The sequence below is a fragment of the Chelon labrosus genome, assembly GCF_963514085.1.
Source record: "Chelon labrosus genome assembly, chromosome: 1".
Taxonomy (NCBI): domain Eukaryota; kingdom Metazoa; phylum Chordata; class Actinopteri; order Mugiliformes; family Mugilidae; genus Chelon; species Chelon labrosus.
Genome location: NC_140337.1, coordinates 30,710,879 through 30,730,170, shown reverse-complemented (window position 1 = coordinate 30,730,170; position 19,292 = coordinate 30,710,879). Strand labels below are relative to the sequence as shown.

General features: G+C 45.3%; 1 protein-coding gene and 1 long non-coding RNA gene across 2 annotated transcripts; both read right to left on the bottom strand.

The window, feature by feature from the left end:
• Positions 1 to 3,911: 3,911 nt before the first annotated feature.
• Positions 3,912 to 18,775, bottom strand: LOC311492418 (high affinity immunoglobulin gamma Fc receptor I-like; the record flags this gene model as incomplete). Its single annotated transcript, XM_084550695.1, has 8 exons — positions 3,912 to 3,919; positions 4,479 to 4,529; positions 5,468 to 5,626; positions 5,707 to 5,961; positions 16,753 to 16,998; positions 17,081 to 17,338; positions 18,461 to 18,502; positions 18,745 to 18,775. The coding sequence occupies 8 exons, from the start codon at positions 18,773 to 18,775 to the stop codon at positions 3,912 to 3,914; spliced, it is 1,050 nt and encodes a 349-aa protein (XP_084406821.1).
• Positions 14,728 to 15,607, bottom strand: LOC311487615. Its single transcript, XR_014699043.1, has 3 exons — positions 15,556 to 15,607; positions 15,372 to 15,442; positions 14,728 to 14,955 (listed from the first exon to the last, which is right to left on the bottom strand). It is a non-coding gene; the product is annotated as an uncharacterized lncRNA (long non-coding RNA).
• Positions 18,776 to 19,292: the final 517 nt, after the last annotated feature.

Below are 19,292 nucleotides of genomic sequence, written 5' to 3'. Positions count from 1 at the left end.
AAAAATTAATAATTATCAAAATAATTATTTATTATTAAATAATTGGATCTAAATTACTAGATCACCTGGGTGTGTCTGTCTCTGTTTTTTTTCTCACTGGAGGTTGGTCTGGAGGTGGGTGGAGCTGGAGCCCCTTAGCAAATGGAGCCTCATCATCCATCTATTCACCTTGTCCATAAAATCCTGGTTTAGTCCTCCACTCATCGCTAGATCGTGTGCTTACCTTTGTGGTACAGTGCTGTGGCTGATGTCATTAGTTGTTAATACAGCTGCTGCATTTACTTATTTTGGTTCCTTGGCTTCCCTGTCTTCAGCTCTTGGATCCATCAACTCACCTGTTCTGTCGTTTTCCCCCTGGAATCCTCACCCAGCTCCACCACTCCGCCAGCCTTCCTCCCTGCATTTCTACCTCCCTGGATACCCCACAACCTGGTTCTGGTCCATCTTCATAGACCTGCAAATCTGCTTCCACCTGATTCCTCTGTTTTTTGACAATAAACTGGTTAAATCACCACAACCACTGGCTTTTGGTTTGTTTCTGAGTTAGTGTCCAAATCATATCAACAGGCGTGACAGTCATCTTCCTGATGTCCTGCATTGAAGGGTCACCTTGGCATGTCATGAGTACAATGTGTGTGCACACACATGGGTGAAGGTTCTGCAAGAATAAGGACTTGAAGGCGGACTTTTCTTCTAAGTCTTGTGCATTCTTGCCCTGAAAGTACGCATGTCTCAAATGTTTGTAGTGAACTCTGGGAGGCTCATGATGGGTGTGTTGAATTTGGAGGGCTGCAACCATTGAGCCGATCGCATCAGCAGTACAAGAGAATTCTTCTATCAGTGCTTGACGGAGCTTTGTGTCATCATCTCTGACTGTTGGAGGATGTGACTGGATAAACTTAGAGGTTGTTTTCCAAAGTTTAACTTTTCCTTTTTGCGTAGCATGGGACAAATCGATTAGGGCGTGGTCTAAATCCTTAACGTAATTGTCAATGTTATGATCACAGCTGTCAGGATCAAAACGTTCAATGTCCTTAGCAAGGATGTTTAAAGTGGGGACACTGTGGGGTCTGGGCAGGTGCGTTATGTGCAACAGTTTTCTCTGATGGAAAGGCGGTGGCTGAGCATAATTTTGGTCAGGTATGTTATGCTTCAGCCAGGACTCCGTGATGATCTGTAATCCAGACTGTGTTTGACGATTCGTAGTCACAGCTCGCCCATTTTGTCGTGGAGAGACACACGGCACAGCAGTTTTGAAGGGACTGGTTGTAAGCTTCACATGTAGCCCACCTCGCCTCCCCATCTTTTTTTTTTTTTTTTTGCGATGTCGTCTCCGCCTCAGTGACGGCAGTGGGATGGTATACTCTGCTGGCGAGCGCCTCATTTAAGGAGGTATAAAGTCCCAGTTTGTACTGTCTTTGAAGCCGTGATAGTGACTAGAAAACCTAAGCAGTTCTGCTCTGCTGTACTGCACGTGTGAGGTACCAAAATAGCATAAAAACAAGCGGAAAAATTACAATAAGCTACTGAAACTAGAGGAGCACTGGGCCACTCGCGTTGCCGTCTTGCTCAAATCCTGCCTATGGTCCAGTGAGATCCTTGTTAAAGTGATAGGTGGGGCTGATATGGGTTTCATATGAATAAACCAGTGGGGCCCCATCAATAAAACAATTAGTTCCCACTTATACCCCATATGGGCATTCATAGGTCAGACCACTGTGGCCACTTGTAACCCAGTTGGGTCCCGTCTATGGCTCAGTGAGATCCTTGTTCAAGGTACAACTGGGGCCTATGTGGATATCATTTAAATTGCCCAGATAGCCATCATCTAGAGCCCAGTTAGATCCCCCTTATGACCCATATAGTTATTCACAGGTGGGGTAACTATGGAAAGAACAGATAAACCCACTTGCAGCCCGGTTGGGACCCACCTATGGCCCAGTCAGATCCTTGGTGAAGTGATAGGTGGGGCTGACGTCGGACTCGCATAAATAAACCATTTAGGCCTCTTCCTGATCCCACATGAGGAAATTATTTTCCTGCTTTTGACACAACACATACATTTATTCACACAGCAGTGTGTACACTCGGAGCAGAGGGAAGCCGCTTGTGTGCCTCAAGGAACCTTGGCCATGCCCATGTCCATGCCCCATATGGACCATGGTCACGGGCAGCCTGGTTTCCTATTTGTGTTCTGGCTCTTTTTCTGTCTCTGGGCAGGGAGATAGGAAAAGATAGGCACAGGCCAAAATCAAGTTCTTCAACAGCAACAGAGAAGTCTCCTCCACATAGATCTTTTGGTCATCACTTTCTTTCTGCTTTGGCCAGAGTCTTCACTTGGTACAAGATGGATCCTCATTCTCTTCTGTACACTGAAAGGCTCAAGATCTGTTTGTGTCTCTTTGACCTTCCTCTTTCTCATGGCCACGTCCAGTGATGAAGTTCTTCATGGTTGAAATAGCTCCATCCAAGATTCTCTTGTACCGTCCTCCGTTCACTTCTGTGACTTGTGTGGTCAGAGTTGGGGAAGAGTTAATCTCATCAATGACTCTTTTACTATGGCCTCTGTGAACTCAGGTTTAACTCTGACAGTGATGTCCCCTCCAGTGACATCACAGAAAGCCTGTCCCCACCAAAACAGAATGATAAATATTTATCATGATAAGTGTTTTGATTGAACTTAACATAGCCCAGCCAGTCTGTATGACACCTTTCCTCACCATAAGGGGGAGCTCAATGGCCCGGGCTTTTGAGTTGATACTAAGATTGTCACAAGGTATGGCAGGGAAGAAGGGCAGGAAACAAGAGAAAAAAAAAATGACGGAGAACAACAGGCACTGCAGCAACATGACAGGAAGTCCATTAGCTAAAGTCCAACAAAAGATCCAGTTTGTCTTTTGTTGGATTCATGCTAACTGCAGCAGAAGAAGCAAAGTAATCCAAAAACCAAAGGACGTTGAGAAACACAAGAAGCAAAGGAACACAGGGAATAGCAGGAGAGCACAACAGGTAGTTCTACAGTAACTGAACGGACAAAATGATAAGGGATGAGACAGGACTATATATACGTACACAGAGTAATGAGGTGAAACTAATAACGGAGGAGCAAGCAAACGAAAGACAAGGAAGAAGAGCTGACACGGGGAGGTGTCTTGGTGGTGAAGTACAACCCCCACAAATAAAACAGGAAGTGAGATCAAGGAATGACCTTTTTCTTGACCGAGGCTGGAGCATCTTCAAACTACTGATGACCCAAGAAGAGTAATGGATCTGTCTGTGACTGTCTTGTCAGAGCATGGGAAAATCGACTGACTGCGACAAAAGACATAATCCTCAAGACCATTGTCAGTGTGAATGTGACTGTACCACAGGCTATTTCATGAGGACGTGCATGAATTTCACTCTTGAAATCGAGGAACGTTCTGCAGTAGTTCTAATTATCATGACACTCGTGAGAAAACGCCGACATTTTGTACCACAGAACAAACTCAAACAGATGCTCTGACGTGTAGGACATGACTTTTATTCTCATTGGTGAAACTCTCATAAGAAACTTTTGTCTCGTTGCTGACCACAAACCTAAACAAGCAATGCAACAACTTCAGATACTCAGCTAACCGCAGCCCGTTTAGAAGCAGCAGCAGTGCTCATCTGGTGAGCAACTGTGTGAACATAAAAAGCTGATGGAACAAGTTGGTTAAACTGCCTGATGAAAATCAATCGAAACTTCTCTGACGTGTTGGTTAAAGCGCACACACTGTCAAACTCCACACGTTTGTTTCTGCACAGAAACTATTTTAAATTTGTAACACAGCAAACAGACCTGAGGTCAAACGTTTCTCATACTTATTTTAATACAGGCCCTAACTGGTTTTCACGTAGATCATGAAGCTCCTCTTTTCAGTCAACGCTTAGCAACCTGTAACACATAGGACACAGAAGACAAATATCATGCAAGTTGTAGATTATAGAAAAAAAAGAAGTTGTTGCAGAAATTTCCTGTACCAAGCAAAGCATGATTTAAATTCTCTACTCTTACCCCTCTACTGGGAAATATTCTGATATTCTGAGCCTGAATAGTGGATCAGTGTTCGAAGACAGGTTAGTCCTAATTAGAGTTTTGGACATTTGTACAAGATATGACACTGCACCAACAGAAGATGAGGAGCTCGATGGCTCAAGGTTTTTGAGTTGCTTTTTGACTTCTTCCAGCAACAATGAATGGACAGCAAGAATGTGCTCATAGAAAGACAACTGTGTAGCAACGAGGAGATAAATGACTGTATTTGACTTACAATCTGAATTGTAGAATAGCAGACGTCATTGTCAATGGGGTCTTGGGCCTGTGAGGGAATGCTGGGCTCTGCTGCTTTGAAAAAATGAAATATTCCCTATTACATGTGTGTTTTCTTAATTGGAACAATAAATCATTCACAAATGTTGGGATTAACAATATTATGAATAATTGTAAGTCTGACCCAGCTGTGGAGCGCCACTCCGGACCAAAGCGTAGTAAACAGACGACTCATCTGACAGAGAGAAACGATCACAGCTGAAACATATCAACTTAATGTTGCTTTTTAATAGGACTGGTTCTGCAATTGTTTAAATCAACAACTTTTTCAATGCTAAGCTAAGCTAACCACCCCCAGGCTCCAGTTAACATGCAGCTCTTGCCTTGAATGGTAATAAGCATATGTCTCTGGAGCTTTGGCTTGTGTTGAATTTGGGTCAATAACTTGTAACCACGACCCGTAACAGGAATAAGCGGGTATGGAAGATGAATGATTGAATGAATGAATGAATGAATGAATGAATGAATGAATGCATGAATGAATTAATTTATGCATGAGATCTGAAATACAACTTTCAAATACTGCATTGTGCAGGAAGCTAAAGTTAACACCAGCACCATCACGTCACACAATGTAAATGCTGAGTAGCATGCTAACTATGATATGGGCTAAAATAATATAAAGTTGGAGGAAATACCTTTCTTCTTCCTGTCCTTTGTTACGGTACCATACATTGCTTGGCTTGCTTCAGCTGCACTGGCCTGTAAAGAGACTGAAAAAAAAACAAAACAATAAATATACATTTTTTTTTAATATCCTTTCTGCTAAATGTTAGATCTCTTCACGTTAAACCTACCTGTCCGATGCTCTGATGAGTCTGAATCAGGCACTGCTGATGACTGTGAAAGAACATCTGTAAAAAGGAAGGTATTATGGATATGGTAATGGAACTAAAGTAACCCGAGAACTGATTTTCTAAGTAAAAATAATTACACAAGAGGGAAGTTCATTTAATTTTGAAAATTGTGCATTGTTTCCTGAAATTATTATGCAATTGAGGTATTTATAATGTGAAAAACATCGGCCCTGGCAAACAACGCAAAGAAACTCTTCTGTGACATTTGTGTACATAGAAAAATCGTATTGATTAAAGTTCACTTTATGTTCTTCACCTCTGCGACAGGGAAATCTAGCAAAGCAAAGCAGGCCCATGACAAACAAGAGAAGGTTCGCCAAGACAGAGATGACAATCCATGGTGTGCTTGTGGAGGAAGAGAAGGCAGGATTAGAGTCTTCGTGACCTTCTGTATCGACGGTCGGAAAAGCTGAAACTGAAGGAGATGAGAATTGTTTGAGAGTGTAAACACATACGTGATCAATACTTTATGAATCTTATTTTGAAAAAACCTACATGTCTCATGTCCAACAGCCAGCCAGCTCTGTGATGATTCTCCAACTCCAGAGATGTGACATTTGTAGAAACCTTGATCAAGCATAGAGACTGTTTTGATGCTCAGATTTCCTGTGGAGCTTCTCCACTTGCGGACTCCATCTTTATAGAAATCAGCTGCGATGTTGGAGGAAGATATTTTGGTTCTGCAGCTCAGAGTTACATTTTCTCCTTCCATCACAGGACGAGCAGGACTCTCCAGGATCACAGGACCAGCTGAAGAACACGATCATATTTAATTTATCTTGAAATCACGTTGCGATAATTACAAAATATCACTGCCTCACTGCAAACATACAAGCAACTTTGATGTTGATGATGTTTCTTCTTTCTCCTCCTTCCTCACACCAGTACTTTCCAGTGTCACCTCCATAAACATGTTTAATGGTGCAGTTAGGTCCTCTTGATGTTCTGTTATTAGTGGTGCAACACGAAGGCATCTCCCAACTTGATGTATGTTCAATATCACAGTAAAAGACTCCCTCACAGTAAAAAGTGACCGACTCATATTCAAAGAACTGCAGTCTGTTTGGAGACATATGAAGAAAAGCTGCATCTGAGACAAAGAAAAACAGAGAAATTCAGTTTAGACATTTACTTCTGTGAACTGCTGGACGATGTCTACAACATTTAAAAGTAGAAAAGTAACAGAGAAACTCCTGTGATGATTAAACACACCAATCTCAAGATATTTTTGCCTCTTTTCTACAACTGCCCAACAAAACATCTACTCACCAACTTCCTGGTCCTGTGCACACAGCAGGATCATCACAGTCACTGAAGACGCAAAGAAAATAGATGAATCAATAAAAGTTTTGTCGTCTCCTACAGCTGCTCATGATGTTCAGCATATTTACTATTAAATGCCGTAGCTGGTGAAAAATAATACTTAAGTTAAAAGTGTTAAATTTAAATTAAAGTTTAAAAAATGAAATTAAAGTTGACTCACTAAATAACAGTTTCACATGCATGACCTTTTTAATTGTAAATAAAGTCTTTATCATTAAGTTTTAATGTGGAAAGGAGCCAGTACTCACACAGTGCGATGCAGAAAGCTCTGACCTCCATGTTGTCTTGCCGCAGACTGACTGAACATCAGACTGAAGCGTAAAATGAGAACTAGTCTCTTCCTGTGCGACTGTTGAGAAGCAGAGGTGGTAGAAATAGTATCAGTGTTTTAGTTAAATATCAGTGGGTGGTGCAAAGAGCGAAGGCAGAGCAAATCTGCGTTCACTGCTACTCTGACATTTCCTTAATGTTCTCCATGTTGGTGTGTGGTTCATTAGTATTCTAATATATACAGTACTCATTAGTGCAAAGTATAAAGTACTGAGACTGAGTCATCTTAAAAACAGTGCACACATTTAACCACTGAGTCCCTAGAGTGCTGGAGGTGAAACTCGCCTTAACAGACGAAGTTTAAAATGTCTTCTAGATTAGATTATGCAATGATTATTTTTAGCAATGATATCATTCTGAACTCATTCAGCAACCCCTTGACTAGAACTGGACCAAGAGTTTAGAGAAATACCACAAAGCACACATATTCTACAAAGGTTCTAGTAACAAAAAGTAGCAGGCCCACTCTCCATCTGGACATTTGGAGAACCAAAGAACCCAAAGTGTGTCACGTTGGGTTTTTACCTATTGAAAGGGAATCTGGCTACAAGATACTGCTGATTCTACTACAAGAGGGAACATACACACAATTCTACCTTTGATCATGTTATTTACTCTGTACATCAAATTCTGCCATTCCACATTATAGAATCCCTAAAAATATAGAAACGAGTCACCAAGGTGTGTTGCTCATTGTTGCAAGAGCATTGACACGAATTATCAAGAGAGATCATATCACTCCAGTTTTAGCTTCTCTTCACTGGCTCCCTTTAAAACCTAGAATAGAATTTAAAATCCTCCTCCTTACATACGAGGCCCTTAAAGGCCTAGCTCCATCATATCGCAAAGACCTCATTGTACCATATCATCCCAACAGATCACTTCGGTCTGAAAGTGCAGGCCTACTTGTGGTTCCTAGAATTTCAAAAAGTATAATGGGAAGCAGAGCTTTCAGCTATCAGGCTCCTCTCCTGTGGAACCAGCTCCCAGTTTGGGTTCTGGAGACAGACACCCTCTCTATTTTTAAGGTCAGGCTTAAGACTTTCCTTTTTAATCAAGCTTGTATTAAGACTTTCCTTTTTGATCAAGCTTATAATTAGGGCTGGACTGAACCATTCCTGAGTTATGCTGCTGTAGGCCTAGGCTGCTGGGGGACAATGCACTGAGAACATGTTCTCTTCTCTCTTCTCTCCCACATCCTCCACTTTCTTTTCCCTGGCACAGAGCTCTTGTGCTCTAACTTCCTATCTACCACTAGTCATTCAATTCTGCGCTATTACTGTATATCATGTTAATAGCTGTGTGTGCTTACCTTTGTGGTACAGTGCTGTGGCTAATGTCTTTAGTTGTTAATACAGCTGCTGTATTTACTTATTTTGGTTCCTTCGTTTCCCTGTCTTCAGCTCTTGGATCCATCAACCCACCTGTTCTGTCGTTTTCTCCCTGGAATCCTCGCCCAGCTCCACCAATCCATCAGCCTTCCTCCGTGCATTTCTACTTCTGCTCTTCCTGGATACCCCACAACCTGGTTCTGGTCCATCTTCATAGACCTGCAAATCTGCTTCCACCTGATTCCTCTGTTTTTTGACAATAAACTGGTTAAATCACCACAACCGCTGGCTTTTGGTTTGTTTCTGAATTAGAGTCCGAATCATATCTACAGGCGTGACAGTCATCTTCCTGATGTCCTGCATTGAGGGGTCACCTTGGCGTGTCATGAGTACAACGTGAGTGCATACACATGGGTGAAAGTTCTGCAGGCGGACTTTTCTTCTAAGTCTTGTGCATTCTTGCACAACATTTGTCTCAAATGTTTGTAGTAAACTCTGGGAGGCTCATGATGGGTGTGTTGAATTTGGAGGGCTGCAACTGTTACGGTTTTGTCCAAGGGGGAAGAGGTGGTAGGACCCAAACGCAGGACAAAAAGCAGCGAGGCAGGAGTAGGCAAAAACTGGTGTTTAATAAAATAAAAAGGAAACAAAAAGCGCTGCAGAAAAAGGCAGGATCTCCGGCAAACAAAAATCCAAACTTTCAAAAGACAAAAGGTAACTGGAGACTAGACACAAAAAACACTAGGAACACTGAAGATACGCAGAGGGGTATAAAACATGGAGACACACAGGGTAACAAACCATAGGGAATGACGCGACAGGGACAAAGGGGAAGGCAGGGCTATATATGCACACACGAGGAACCAAGGGGTGACGAGACGCAGGTGACAGAAATCAAGACACACAAGGTGAAACCAATGATCTAATCAACACAGAGCACAAGGAGTAAAACAGGAAATCAAAAACTCAACAAAGTAAAACAGGAAACAGGGAGACAAGAAACATGAACAAAACTCAAAACGTGAACACAGGAAACCACAGAAACACAACCATCACAGTACCCCCTCCTCAAGGGACGGATTCCAGACGTCCCAACAAAAAACAAAACAAAATCCTGAAACAGTCCAAACTCAACAGGGAGGGTGGAGGGGGCGCGGAAGGCGGGAACCAGAGAGGCCAAGCCGACAGGGCTGAGAGTTCTGGGGGGCTGCCGGGAGGCCGGGACGACAGGACAGAGAGTTCTGGGGGCCGACCGGGAGGCCGGGACGACAGGACAGAGAATTCTGGGGGCCGACCGGGAGGCCGAGACGACAGGACAGAGAGTTCTGGGGGCCGACCGGGAGGCCGAGACGACAGGACAGAGAGTTCTGGGGGCCGACCGGGAGGCCGAGACGACAGGACAGAGAGTTCTGGGGGCCGACCGGGAGGCCGGGCAGACACGGCAGAGAGTTCAGGGGGCCGACCGGGAGGCCGGGCAGACACGGCAGAGACCGGCGGACCCACCTCGGCAACAGGAGCAGGAACAGAAGCCGGAGTCCAACCAACCTCGGGAGCAGGAGCCGTAGTTGGATCCACCTCGGGCACAGGAACAGGAGCAGGATTCCGTCCCGCCTGGGGAACAGGAGCAGGAACAGGATCCAGCACAGGCATGGGAACAGGAGCAGGAACAGGATCCAGCACAGGCATGGGAACAGGAGCAGGAACAGGATCCAGCACAGGCATGGGAACAGGAGCAGGAACAGGATCCAGCACAGGCATGGGAACAGGAGCAGGAACCGGATCCAGCACAGGCATGGGAACAGGAGCAGGAACCGGATCCAGCACAGGAGCAGGAACAAGATCAGGATCCAGCACAGGAACAGAAGCAGGATCCAGCACAGGAACAGAAGCAGGATCCAGCACAGGAACAGAAGCAGGAACAGAAGCAGGATCCAGCACAGGAACTGAAGCAAGATCCAGCACAGGAACAGAAGCAGGAACGGGATCAGGTTCCAGCTCAGGAACGGGATCAAGATCCAGCACAGGAACAGAAGCAGGATCCAGCACAGGAACAAGCACAGGAACAGAAGCAGGATCCAGCACAGGAACTGAAGCAAGATCCAGCACAGGAACAGAAGCAGGAACGGGATCAGGTTCCAGCTCAGGAACGGGATCAAGATCCAGCACAGGAACAGAAGCAGGATCCAGCACAGGAACGGGATCAGGATCCAGCACAGGAACGGGATCAGGATCCAGCACAGGAACGGGATCAGGATCCAGCACAGGAACGGGATCAGGATCCAGCACAGGAACGGGATCAGGAACCGGGGTCCGAGCCACCTCGGGAACGGGGGCAGGAGCCGGTCCAGGATCCACCTCGGGAACGCGAGCAGGAACCGGGGTCCGAGCCACCTCGAGATCGGGAGAAGAAGCCGGGGTCCGAGCCACCTCGGGAACGGGAGCAGAAACCGGGGTCCGAGCCACCTCGGGAACGGGAGCAGAAACCGGGGTCCGAGCCACCTCAAGAACGGGAGCAGAAGCCGGGGTCCGAGCCACCTCAAGAACGGGAGCAGAAGCCGGGGTCCGAGCCACCTCGGGAACGGGAGCAGAGGCCGGGGTCCGAGTCACCTCGAGAACCAGAGATGAGGCGACCCTCGGAGCCGGAACGGGAACCAGAGAAGAGGCGACCCTCGGAGCCGGAACGGGAACCAGAGAAGAGGCGACCCTCGGAGCCGGAACAGGTGCCGGAACGGGAACCGGGAAAGAGGCAACCCTCGGAGCCGGGACGGGAAGCAGGGAAGAGGCGACCCTCGGAGCCGGGACGGGAACCAGGGAAGAGGCGACCCTCGGAGCCGGGACGGGAACCAGGGAAGAGGCGACCCTCGTAGCCGGGACAGGAGCCGGAGCTGAAGCGACCCTTGGAGCCGGGACTGGAGCCGGAGCTGAAGCGACCCTCGGAGCCGGGACTGGAGCCGGAGCTGAAGCGACCCTCGGAGCCGGGACAGGAGCCGGAGCTGAAGCGACCCTCGGAGCCGGGACAGGAGCCGGAGCTGAAGCGACCCTCGTAGCCGGGACAGGAGCCGGAGCTGAAGCGACCCACGGAGCTGGGACAGGAGCCGGAGCTGAAGCGACCCTCGGAGCCGGGACAGGAGCCGGAGCTGAAGACAGAGCGGAGGCCGACGTGGGAGCCGGAACAGGAGACACAGAGGAGGCCGACCTGGGAGCCGGAACAGGAGACACAGGCGAGTCCGACCTGGGAGCCGGAACAGGAGACACAGGAGAGTCCGACCTGGGAGCCGGAACAGGAGACACAGGAGAGTCCGACCTGGGAGCCGGAACAGGAGACACAGAAGAGACCGACCTGGGAGCCGGAACAGGAGACACAGGAGAGTCCGACCTGAGAGCCGGAACAGGAGACACAGGGGAGGCCGACCTGAGAGCCGGGACAGGAGACACAGGGGAGGCCGACCTGGGAGCCGGAGCAGGAACTGCAGCGGAGGCCGACCTGGGAGCCGGAGCAGGAACTGCAGCGGAGGCCGACCTGGGAGCCGGGACAGGAGACACTGGCGAGGCCGACCTGGGAGCCGGAGCAGGAACTGCAGCGGAGGCCGACATGAGAGCCGGGGCAGGAACCGCTGCGGAGTCCGACCTGGGAGCCGGAGCAGGAGCCGCTGCGGAGGCCGGCCTGGGAGCCGGAGCAGGAGCCACAGGGGAGGCCGGCCTGGGAGCCGGAGCAGGAGCCACAGGGGAGGCCGGCCTGGGAGCCGGAGCAGGAGCCACAGGGGAGGCCGGCCTGGGAGCCGGAGCAGGAGCCACAGGAGAGGCCGGCCTGTGAGCCGCGACAGGAGACACAGGAGAGTTCGACCTGGGAGCCTGAGTAGATCGCTGGAGGTTGGCTGGCCGATGGTCAGCAGGCCGGGGAACCACCACTGCATGGCTAGCAGACCGTTTCAGCAGAGGCTGCCGGCCTGCAGGCCTGCCTCCGTGGCGACCACGAGGGCCCGACCTCCCTGCTGGGGCCCTCATGGCCAAACGTGTGCCAGAGAAAAGAGGCTTGTAATCGGGCCTAAGCCAAAGTTTACTGTCCAGTATTTGCTCCCAGTAATAAGAAATAACTTGCCTCCTTTCCTCCTCATCGAAAGCAGTATAGTCCGCTGGGTCCATTTGTGGTCGCGTCATTCTGTTACGGTTTTGTCCAAGGGGGAAGAGGTGGTAGGACCCAAACGCAGGACAAAAAGCAGCGAGGCAGGAGTAGGCAAAAACTGGTGTTTAATAAAATAAAAAGGAAACAAAAAGCGCTGCAGAAAAAGGCAGGATCTCCGGCAAACAAAAATCCAAACTTTCAAAAGACAAAAGGTAACTGGAGACTAGACACAAAAAACACTAGGAACACTGAAGATACGCAGAGGGGTATAAAACATGGAGACACACAGGGTAACAAACCATAGGGAATGACGCGACAGGGACAAAGGGGAAGGCAGGGCTATATATGCACACACGAGGAACCAAGGGGTGACGAGACGCAGGTGACAGAAATCAAGACACACAAGGTGAAACCAATGATCTAATCAACACAGAGCACAAGGAGTAAAACAGGAAATCAAAAACTCAACAAAGTAAAACAGGAAACAGGGAGACAAGAAACATGAACAAAACTCAAAACGTGAACACAGGAAACCACAGAAACACAACCATCACAGCAACCAGTGAACCGATCGCCTCAGCAGTAGAAGAGAATTCTTCTATCAGTGCTTGACGGAGCTTTGTGTCGTCATCTCTGACTGTTGGAGACTGTGACTGGATAAACCTATGGACAGCGTTAGAGGTTGTTTTCCAAAGTTTAACTTGTATAGCACAAATCGATGGCGGGGTCTAAATCCTTAACATAACTGTCAATGTTATGATCACAGCTGTCTGGATCAAAACATTCAACAGTAGCGTGTACACTCGGAGCAGAGGGAAGCCACTTGTGTGGCTCAAGGAACTTGTCCTTGGGCATGCCCATGTCCTTGGGCATGCCCATGTCCTTGGGCATGCCCATGTCCATACCCCATATGGACCATGGACATAGGCAGCCTGGTTTCCTGTTTGTGTTCTGGCTCTTTTTCTGGCTCTGGGCGGGAGATAGGAAAAGATAGGCACAGGCCATAATCAAGTTCTTCAACAGCAGCAGATAAGTCTCCTCCACATAGATCTTTTGGTCATCACTTTCTTTCCGCTTTGGCCAGAGCCTTCACTTGGTACAAGATGGATCTTCGTTCACTTCTCTACACTGAAAGGCTCAAGATCTGTTTGTGTCTCTTTGACCTTCCTCTTTCTCGTGACCACGTCCAGTGAGGAAGGTCTTCATGTATGAAATAGCTCCATCCAAGGTTCTCTTGGACCATGCTCCATTCAAGTTAGCAGCTTGTGTGGTCAGAGTTGGGGAAGAGTTAATCTCATCGATGACTCTTTTACTATGGCCTCTGTGAACTCAGGTTTAACTCTGACAGGGATGTCCCCTCCAGTGACATCACAGAAAGCCTGACAGCCTGTCCCCAGCAAGACAGAATGATAACTATTTATCATGATAAGTGATTTGATTAAACTTAACCCAGCCAGTCTGTATGACACCTTTCCTCACCATAAGGGGGAGTTCAATGACCCGGGCTTTTGAGTTTATACTAAGATTGTCACAAGGTGTAGAAGGGGAGGAAACACAAGAAAAAAGGGACAGAGAACAACAGGCACTGCAGCGACATTAGCTAAAGTCCAACAAAAGATCCAGTTTGTCTTTTCTTGGATTCATGGTGACTGCAGCAGAAGATGCAAAGTAATCCAAAAACCAAAGGATGTTGAGAAACACAAGAAGAACACAGGGAATAGCAGGAGAGCACAACATGTACTTCCACATTAACTGGACAAACAAAGTGATAAGGGATAAGACAGGACTATATATACATACACAGAGTAATGAGGTGAAACTAATAACGGAGGATCAAGGAAACCACAGACAAGGAAGACGAGCTGACAAGACACAGAGGTGGTGTCTTGGTGGTGAAGTACAACCTTCAGAAATAAAACAGGAAGTGAGATCAAACAATGACCTTTTCGTTGACCGAGGGTGGAGCGTCTTCAAACTACTGATGACCCAAGAAGAGTAATGGATCTGTCTGTGACTGTCTTGTCAAAGCATGGAAGATCGACTGACTGCGACAAAAGACATAGCCCTCAATACCATTGTCAGTGTGAACATGACTGTACCACAGGTTATTTCATGAGGACGTGCGTGAATTTTAATCATAAAACCAAGGAACTTTCTGCTATAGTTATAATTATCATGACACACGTAAGAAAACGCTGACATTTTTTACCACAGAACAAACTCAAACAGACGCTCTGACGTGTAGGACATGACTTTTATTCTCATCTGTGAAACACAAGAAACTCTCGTCTCGTTGCTGACCACAAACCTAAAAAAGCAATACAACAATGTCAGATATGCAGCTGACCGCGGCCCGTTTACAAGCAGCAGCAGCAGTGCTCATCTGGTGAGCAACTGTGTGAAAAGAAAAAGGTGATGGAACAAGTTGGTTAAACTGCCTGATGAAAATCAACTGAAACTTCTCTGACGTGTTGGTTTTTGCACAGAAACTATTTTAACTCTGATACACAGCAGACAGACGTGAGATCAAAAGATTGTTAACTTTTCTTTTTTAGCTTGTACAATAACAAGCAATACTGGCCCTAACTGGTTTTCACGTAGATCATGAAGCTCCTCTTTAATTCAACGCTTAGCAACCTGTAACACATAGGACACAGAAGACAAATATCAAGGAATTTGTAGATTATAGAAAGAAAAGAAGTTGTTGCAGAAATTTCCTTTACCTAGCAAAGCATGATTTAAATTCTCTACTCTTACCCCTTTACTGGGAAATATTCTGAAGAACTCAACCATTTAAATAACACCATCTTGGAGGTTTATATATATATATATATACATATATATTGCTAGTCCTAATTAGAGTTTTGGACATTCATACGTGACATTCAATATGTGTAGACGCTTCACTGACAGAAGATGAGGAGGTCGATGGCTCAAGGTTTTTGAGTTGCTTTTTGACTTTTCTGTCAGCAACTATGAGTGGACAACAAGAACGCGCTCATAGAAAGACAATTGTGTAGCAACGAGGAGATAAAAGACTGTATTTGACTCACAATCTGAATTGTAGAATAGCAGACGTCATTGTCAATGGGGTCTTGAGCCTGTGAGGGAATGCTGGACTCTGCTGCTTTGAAAAAAGTGAAATATTCCCTACTAAATGTGTGTTTTCTTAATTGGAACAATAAATCATTCCCAAATGTTGGGATTAACAATGTTATGAACAATTTTAAGTCTGACCCAGCTGTGGAGCGCCACTCCGGACCAAAGCGTAGTAAACAGACGACTCATCTGACAGAGAGAAACAATCACAGCTGAAACATATCAACTTCATGTCGCTTTTTTTACAGGACTGGTTTTGCAGTTGTTTAAATCAACAACTTTTTCAATGCTAAGCTAAGCTAACTACCACCAGGCATGCAGCTCTTGCCTTGAATGGTAATACGCATTTGTCTCTGGAGCATTTTCATCTGCCATAGAAATACGGTCACAGCTGAAACATGTCAATTTCATGACGCTTTTACAGGATTTGGTCTCTGGAGCTTTGACTTGTTGAACATTACATAACAGCATAAAACAACATAATCTGATCAGTTGTTGAATTTGGGTCAATAACTTGTGTTTGAGATCAAAAATGCAAGTTTCAAAAGTTATCACGTCAAACAATGTAAATGCTGAGTAGCATGCTAACTGTGGTCTGGGCTAAAAACATATAAGGTTAGACGTAATACCGTTCTTCCTCCTGTCCTTTGTTACAGTAGCATACATTGCTTGGCTTGCTTCGGCTGCACTGGCCTGTACAGAAACTGGAAGAAAAAAAAAAACAATAAAAAAATATATTTAATATCCTTTCTGCTAAATGTTCATTCTGTTAAAGTTAAACCTACCTGTCTGATGCCCTAATGAGTCTGAATCAGGCACTGCATGTGAATGTGAAAGACCATCTGTAAAAAGAAGGTATATTAAATTTTGTGGTGGAACTAAAGTAACCTGAGAACTGATTTCCCAAGTAACAATAGTTACACATGAGGGAAGTTCATTTAATTTAGAAAACTGTGCAGTGTTTCCTAAAATTATTACCCAACGGAAGTATTTATAATGTGAAAAGCTGCGGCTTAGTACCCAACCCTGAAGAACTCCTCTGTGGGTTTTGTGTACTTTTGAGTAAAGTTCAAGTTATGTTCTTCACCTCTGCCACAGCGAAATCTGCCAAAGCAAAGTAGTCCAACAACCAACAAGAGAAGGATCACCAATACAGAGATGATGATCCATTGTGTTTTTGTGGAGAAAGAGGAGGCAGGATTAGAGTCTTTGTCATCTTCTGTATCGACTGTAGAAAAAGCTGAAACTTAATGAGATGGAAAATGTTTGAGAGTGTAACAAATTTGTCATCAATACTTTATGAATCTTATTTTGGAAAAAACATACATGTCTCACCTTCAACAGACAGCCAGCTCTGTGGTGATTCTCCAACTCCAGAGATGTGACATTTGTAGAATCCTTGATCAAGCATGGAGACTGTTTTGAGTTTCAGATTTCCTGTGGAGCTTCTCCACTTGCGGACTCCATCTTTATAGAAATCAGCTGCGATATTTGAGGAAGATATTTTGGTTCTGCAGCTCAGAGTCACATCTTCTCCCTCCATCACAGGACGAGCAGGACTCTCCAGGATCACAGAACCAGCTGAAGAACATGATCATATTTAATTTATCTTGAAATCACTTTGAGATAATCACAAAATATCACTGCCTCACTGCAAACATACAAGTGACATTGATGTTGATGATGTTTCTTCTGTCTCCTCCTTCCTCACACCAATACTTTCCAGAGTCCTCTGCATAGACACTTTTAATGGTGCAGTTAGGTCCTCTTGATGTTCTATTATTAGTGGTGCAACACGAGGGTTTCCCCCAAATGAATTTATATTCAGCATTGCAGTAAAAGACTCCCTCACAGTATAAAGTGACCGACTCATATTCAAAGAACTGCCGTCTGTTTGGAGAGATACGAAGAAAAGCTGCATCTGAGACAAAGAAAAACAGAGAAATTCAGTTTGGACATTTACTCCTGTGAACTGCTGGACAACATCTACAACATTTCTACATTTTTCTGAAGATGGACCCTGATTTTAAACTTGAGAGCCAGATCAGGTCTGTCGTTAAATCAAGTTTCTTTCACCTGAGGCAGCTGGCCAAAATAAAACCTATTCTTTCCAGGCAGCACTTTGAGACTGTAGTCCACGCTTTTATAACCACTCGGCTGGATTACTGCAACGCACTATATGTGGGGGTCAGTATGTCGGCTATCTCTCGGCTCCAGATGGTACAGAACGCTGCAGCTCGTCTTTTAACTGGCACAAGAAAACATGAGCACATTACCCCCATTTTAGCCTCACTCCACTGGCTGCCCATACATTTTAGAGTTCACTTTAAAATTCTTTTATTTGCTTTTAAATCCCTCAATGGTCTTGCCCCGCCGTACCTCTCTGAGCTTCTACACTTTTACACTCCTTCCCGGTCTCTCAGGTCAGCTGATCAGCTGCTCCTGAGAGAGCCTAAAACAAAGCGGAAGCTCAGAGGGGATCGTGCCTTCGCTGTGGCAGCTCCAAAACTTTGGAACAATCTGCCTCAGCACATCAGACAGGCCTCCTCTCTGTCTGTTTTTAAATCCCACCTAAAGACCCACCTCTTCTCCTTGGCTTTTAACACCTAGTAGGAAGTTGACTTCATTTATTTTATTTTAAGGATTTTACTGTGTGTTATTTGTTATCTCTTTTATCTCATTGGTTTTATTTTTGTTTTACCATACTTTACCTTTATTGTATTTTACTGTGAAGCACTTTGGAAACCTTGTGTTTGTTTAAATTGTGCTATATAAATAAAATTGGATTGGATTGGAACATTTAAAAGTAGAAAAGTAATAGAGCAACTCCTGTGATGATTAATTCAATTCAGTTCAATTCAATTTTATTTGTGTAGCTTCAATAACAATACAAATTGTCTCAAGACGCTTTACAAAAACCCGGCCTGAAACCCCCAGAGCAAGCCTGAGGGCGGCCGTGGCAAGAAAAACTCCCTTTCAAACACACCAATCTCAAGCTATTTTTGCCTCTTTTCTACAGCTGCCCAACAAAACATCTACTCACCAACTTCCTGGTCCTGTGCACACAGCAGGATCATCACAGTCACTGAAGACGCAAAGAAAATAGATGAATCACTAAACGTTTTGTCGTCTCCTGCAGCTGCTCACGATGTTCAGCATATGTTCTATTAAATGTTGTAGGTAGTGAAGAATAATACATAAGTTAAAAGTGTTACATTTAAGTTCACTCACTAAATAACGTTCAAAGATTTTCACATGCATGAGCTTTTCAATTGTAAATAAAGTCTTTATTGTTAAGTTTTAACCTGGAAAGGAGCCAGTACTCACACAGTGCGATGCAGAAAGCTCTGACCTCCATGTTGTCTTGCCGCTGACTGACTGAACATCAGACTGAAGTGTAAAGTAAGAAGTGGTCTCTTCCTGTGTGGCAGATTTTTGAGAAGCAGAGGTGGTGGAAATAGCCTCTGTGTTTTAGTTTATATCAGTGGGTGGTGCAAAGAGTGAAGGCAGATCTAATCTTTGAGTCATCTTCGATAGAGTGCACATAAAGAAAGCTTGAAGGAGTTTAAAAACCCTTTGCCTGTTTTTTTAAAAAGCAGCTAAGCAACGACCTGCACATAATGGTACCTAGATAGAGGTCGGGCTAGAGGAATGTAAACAGGCATTAACATACTGTCAGGAAGGTGGCTGCTAGTGCATGACACCAGTAGATTTTGACCGTAAACGGGTTAGAAGCTAAAAAAGGAGGCTGAGTTTATGTGAAAGCTCATCCCAAGGGACCAGATACTTCAGTGCATAGGTGAGGACTTCAAGAGTCTCATATGAAAAAACCCAGATAGGCCTCACCTGAAAACCAGTTAGATCCCACTTATATC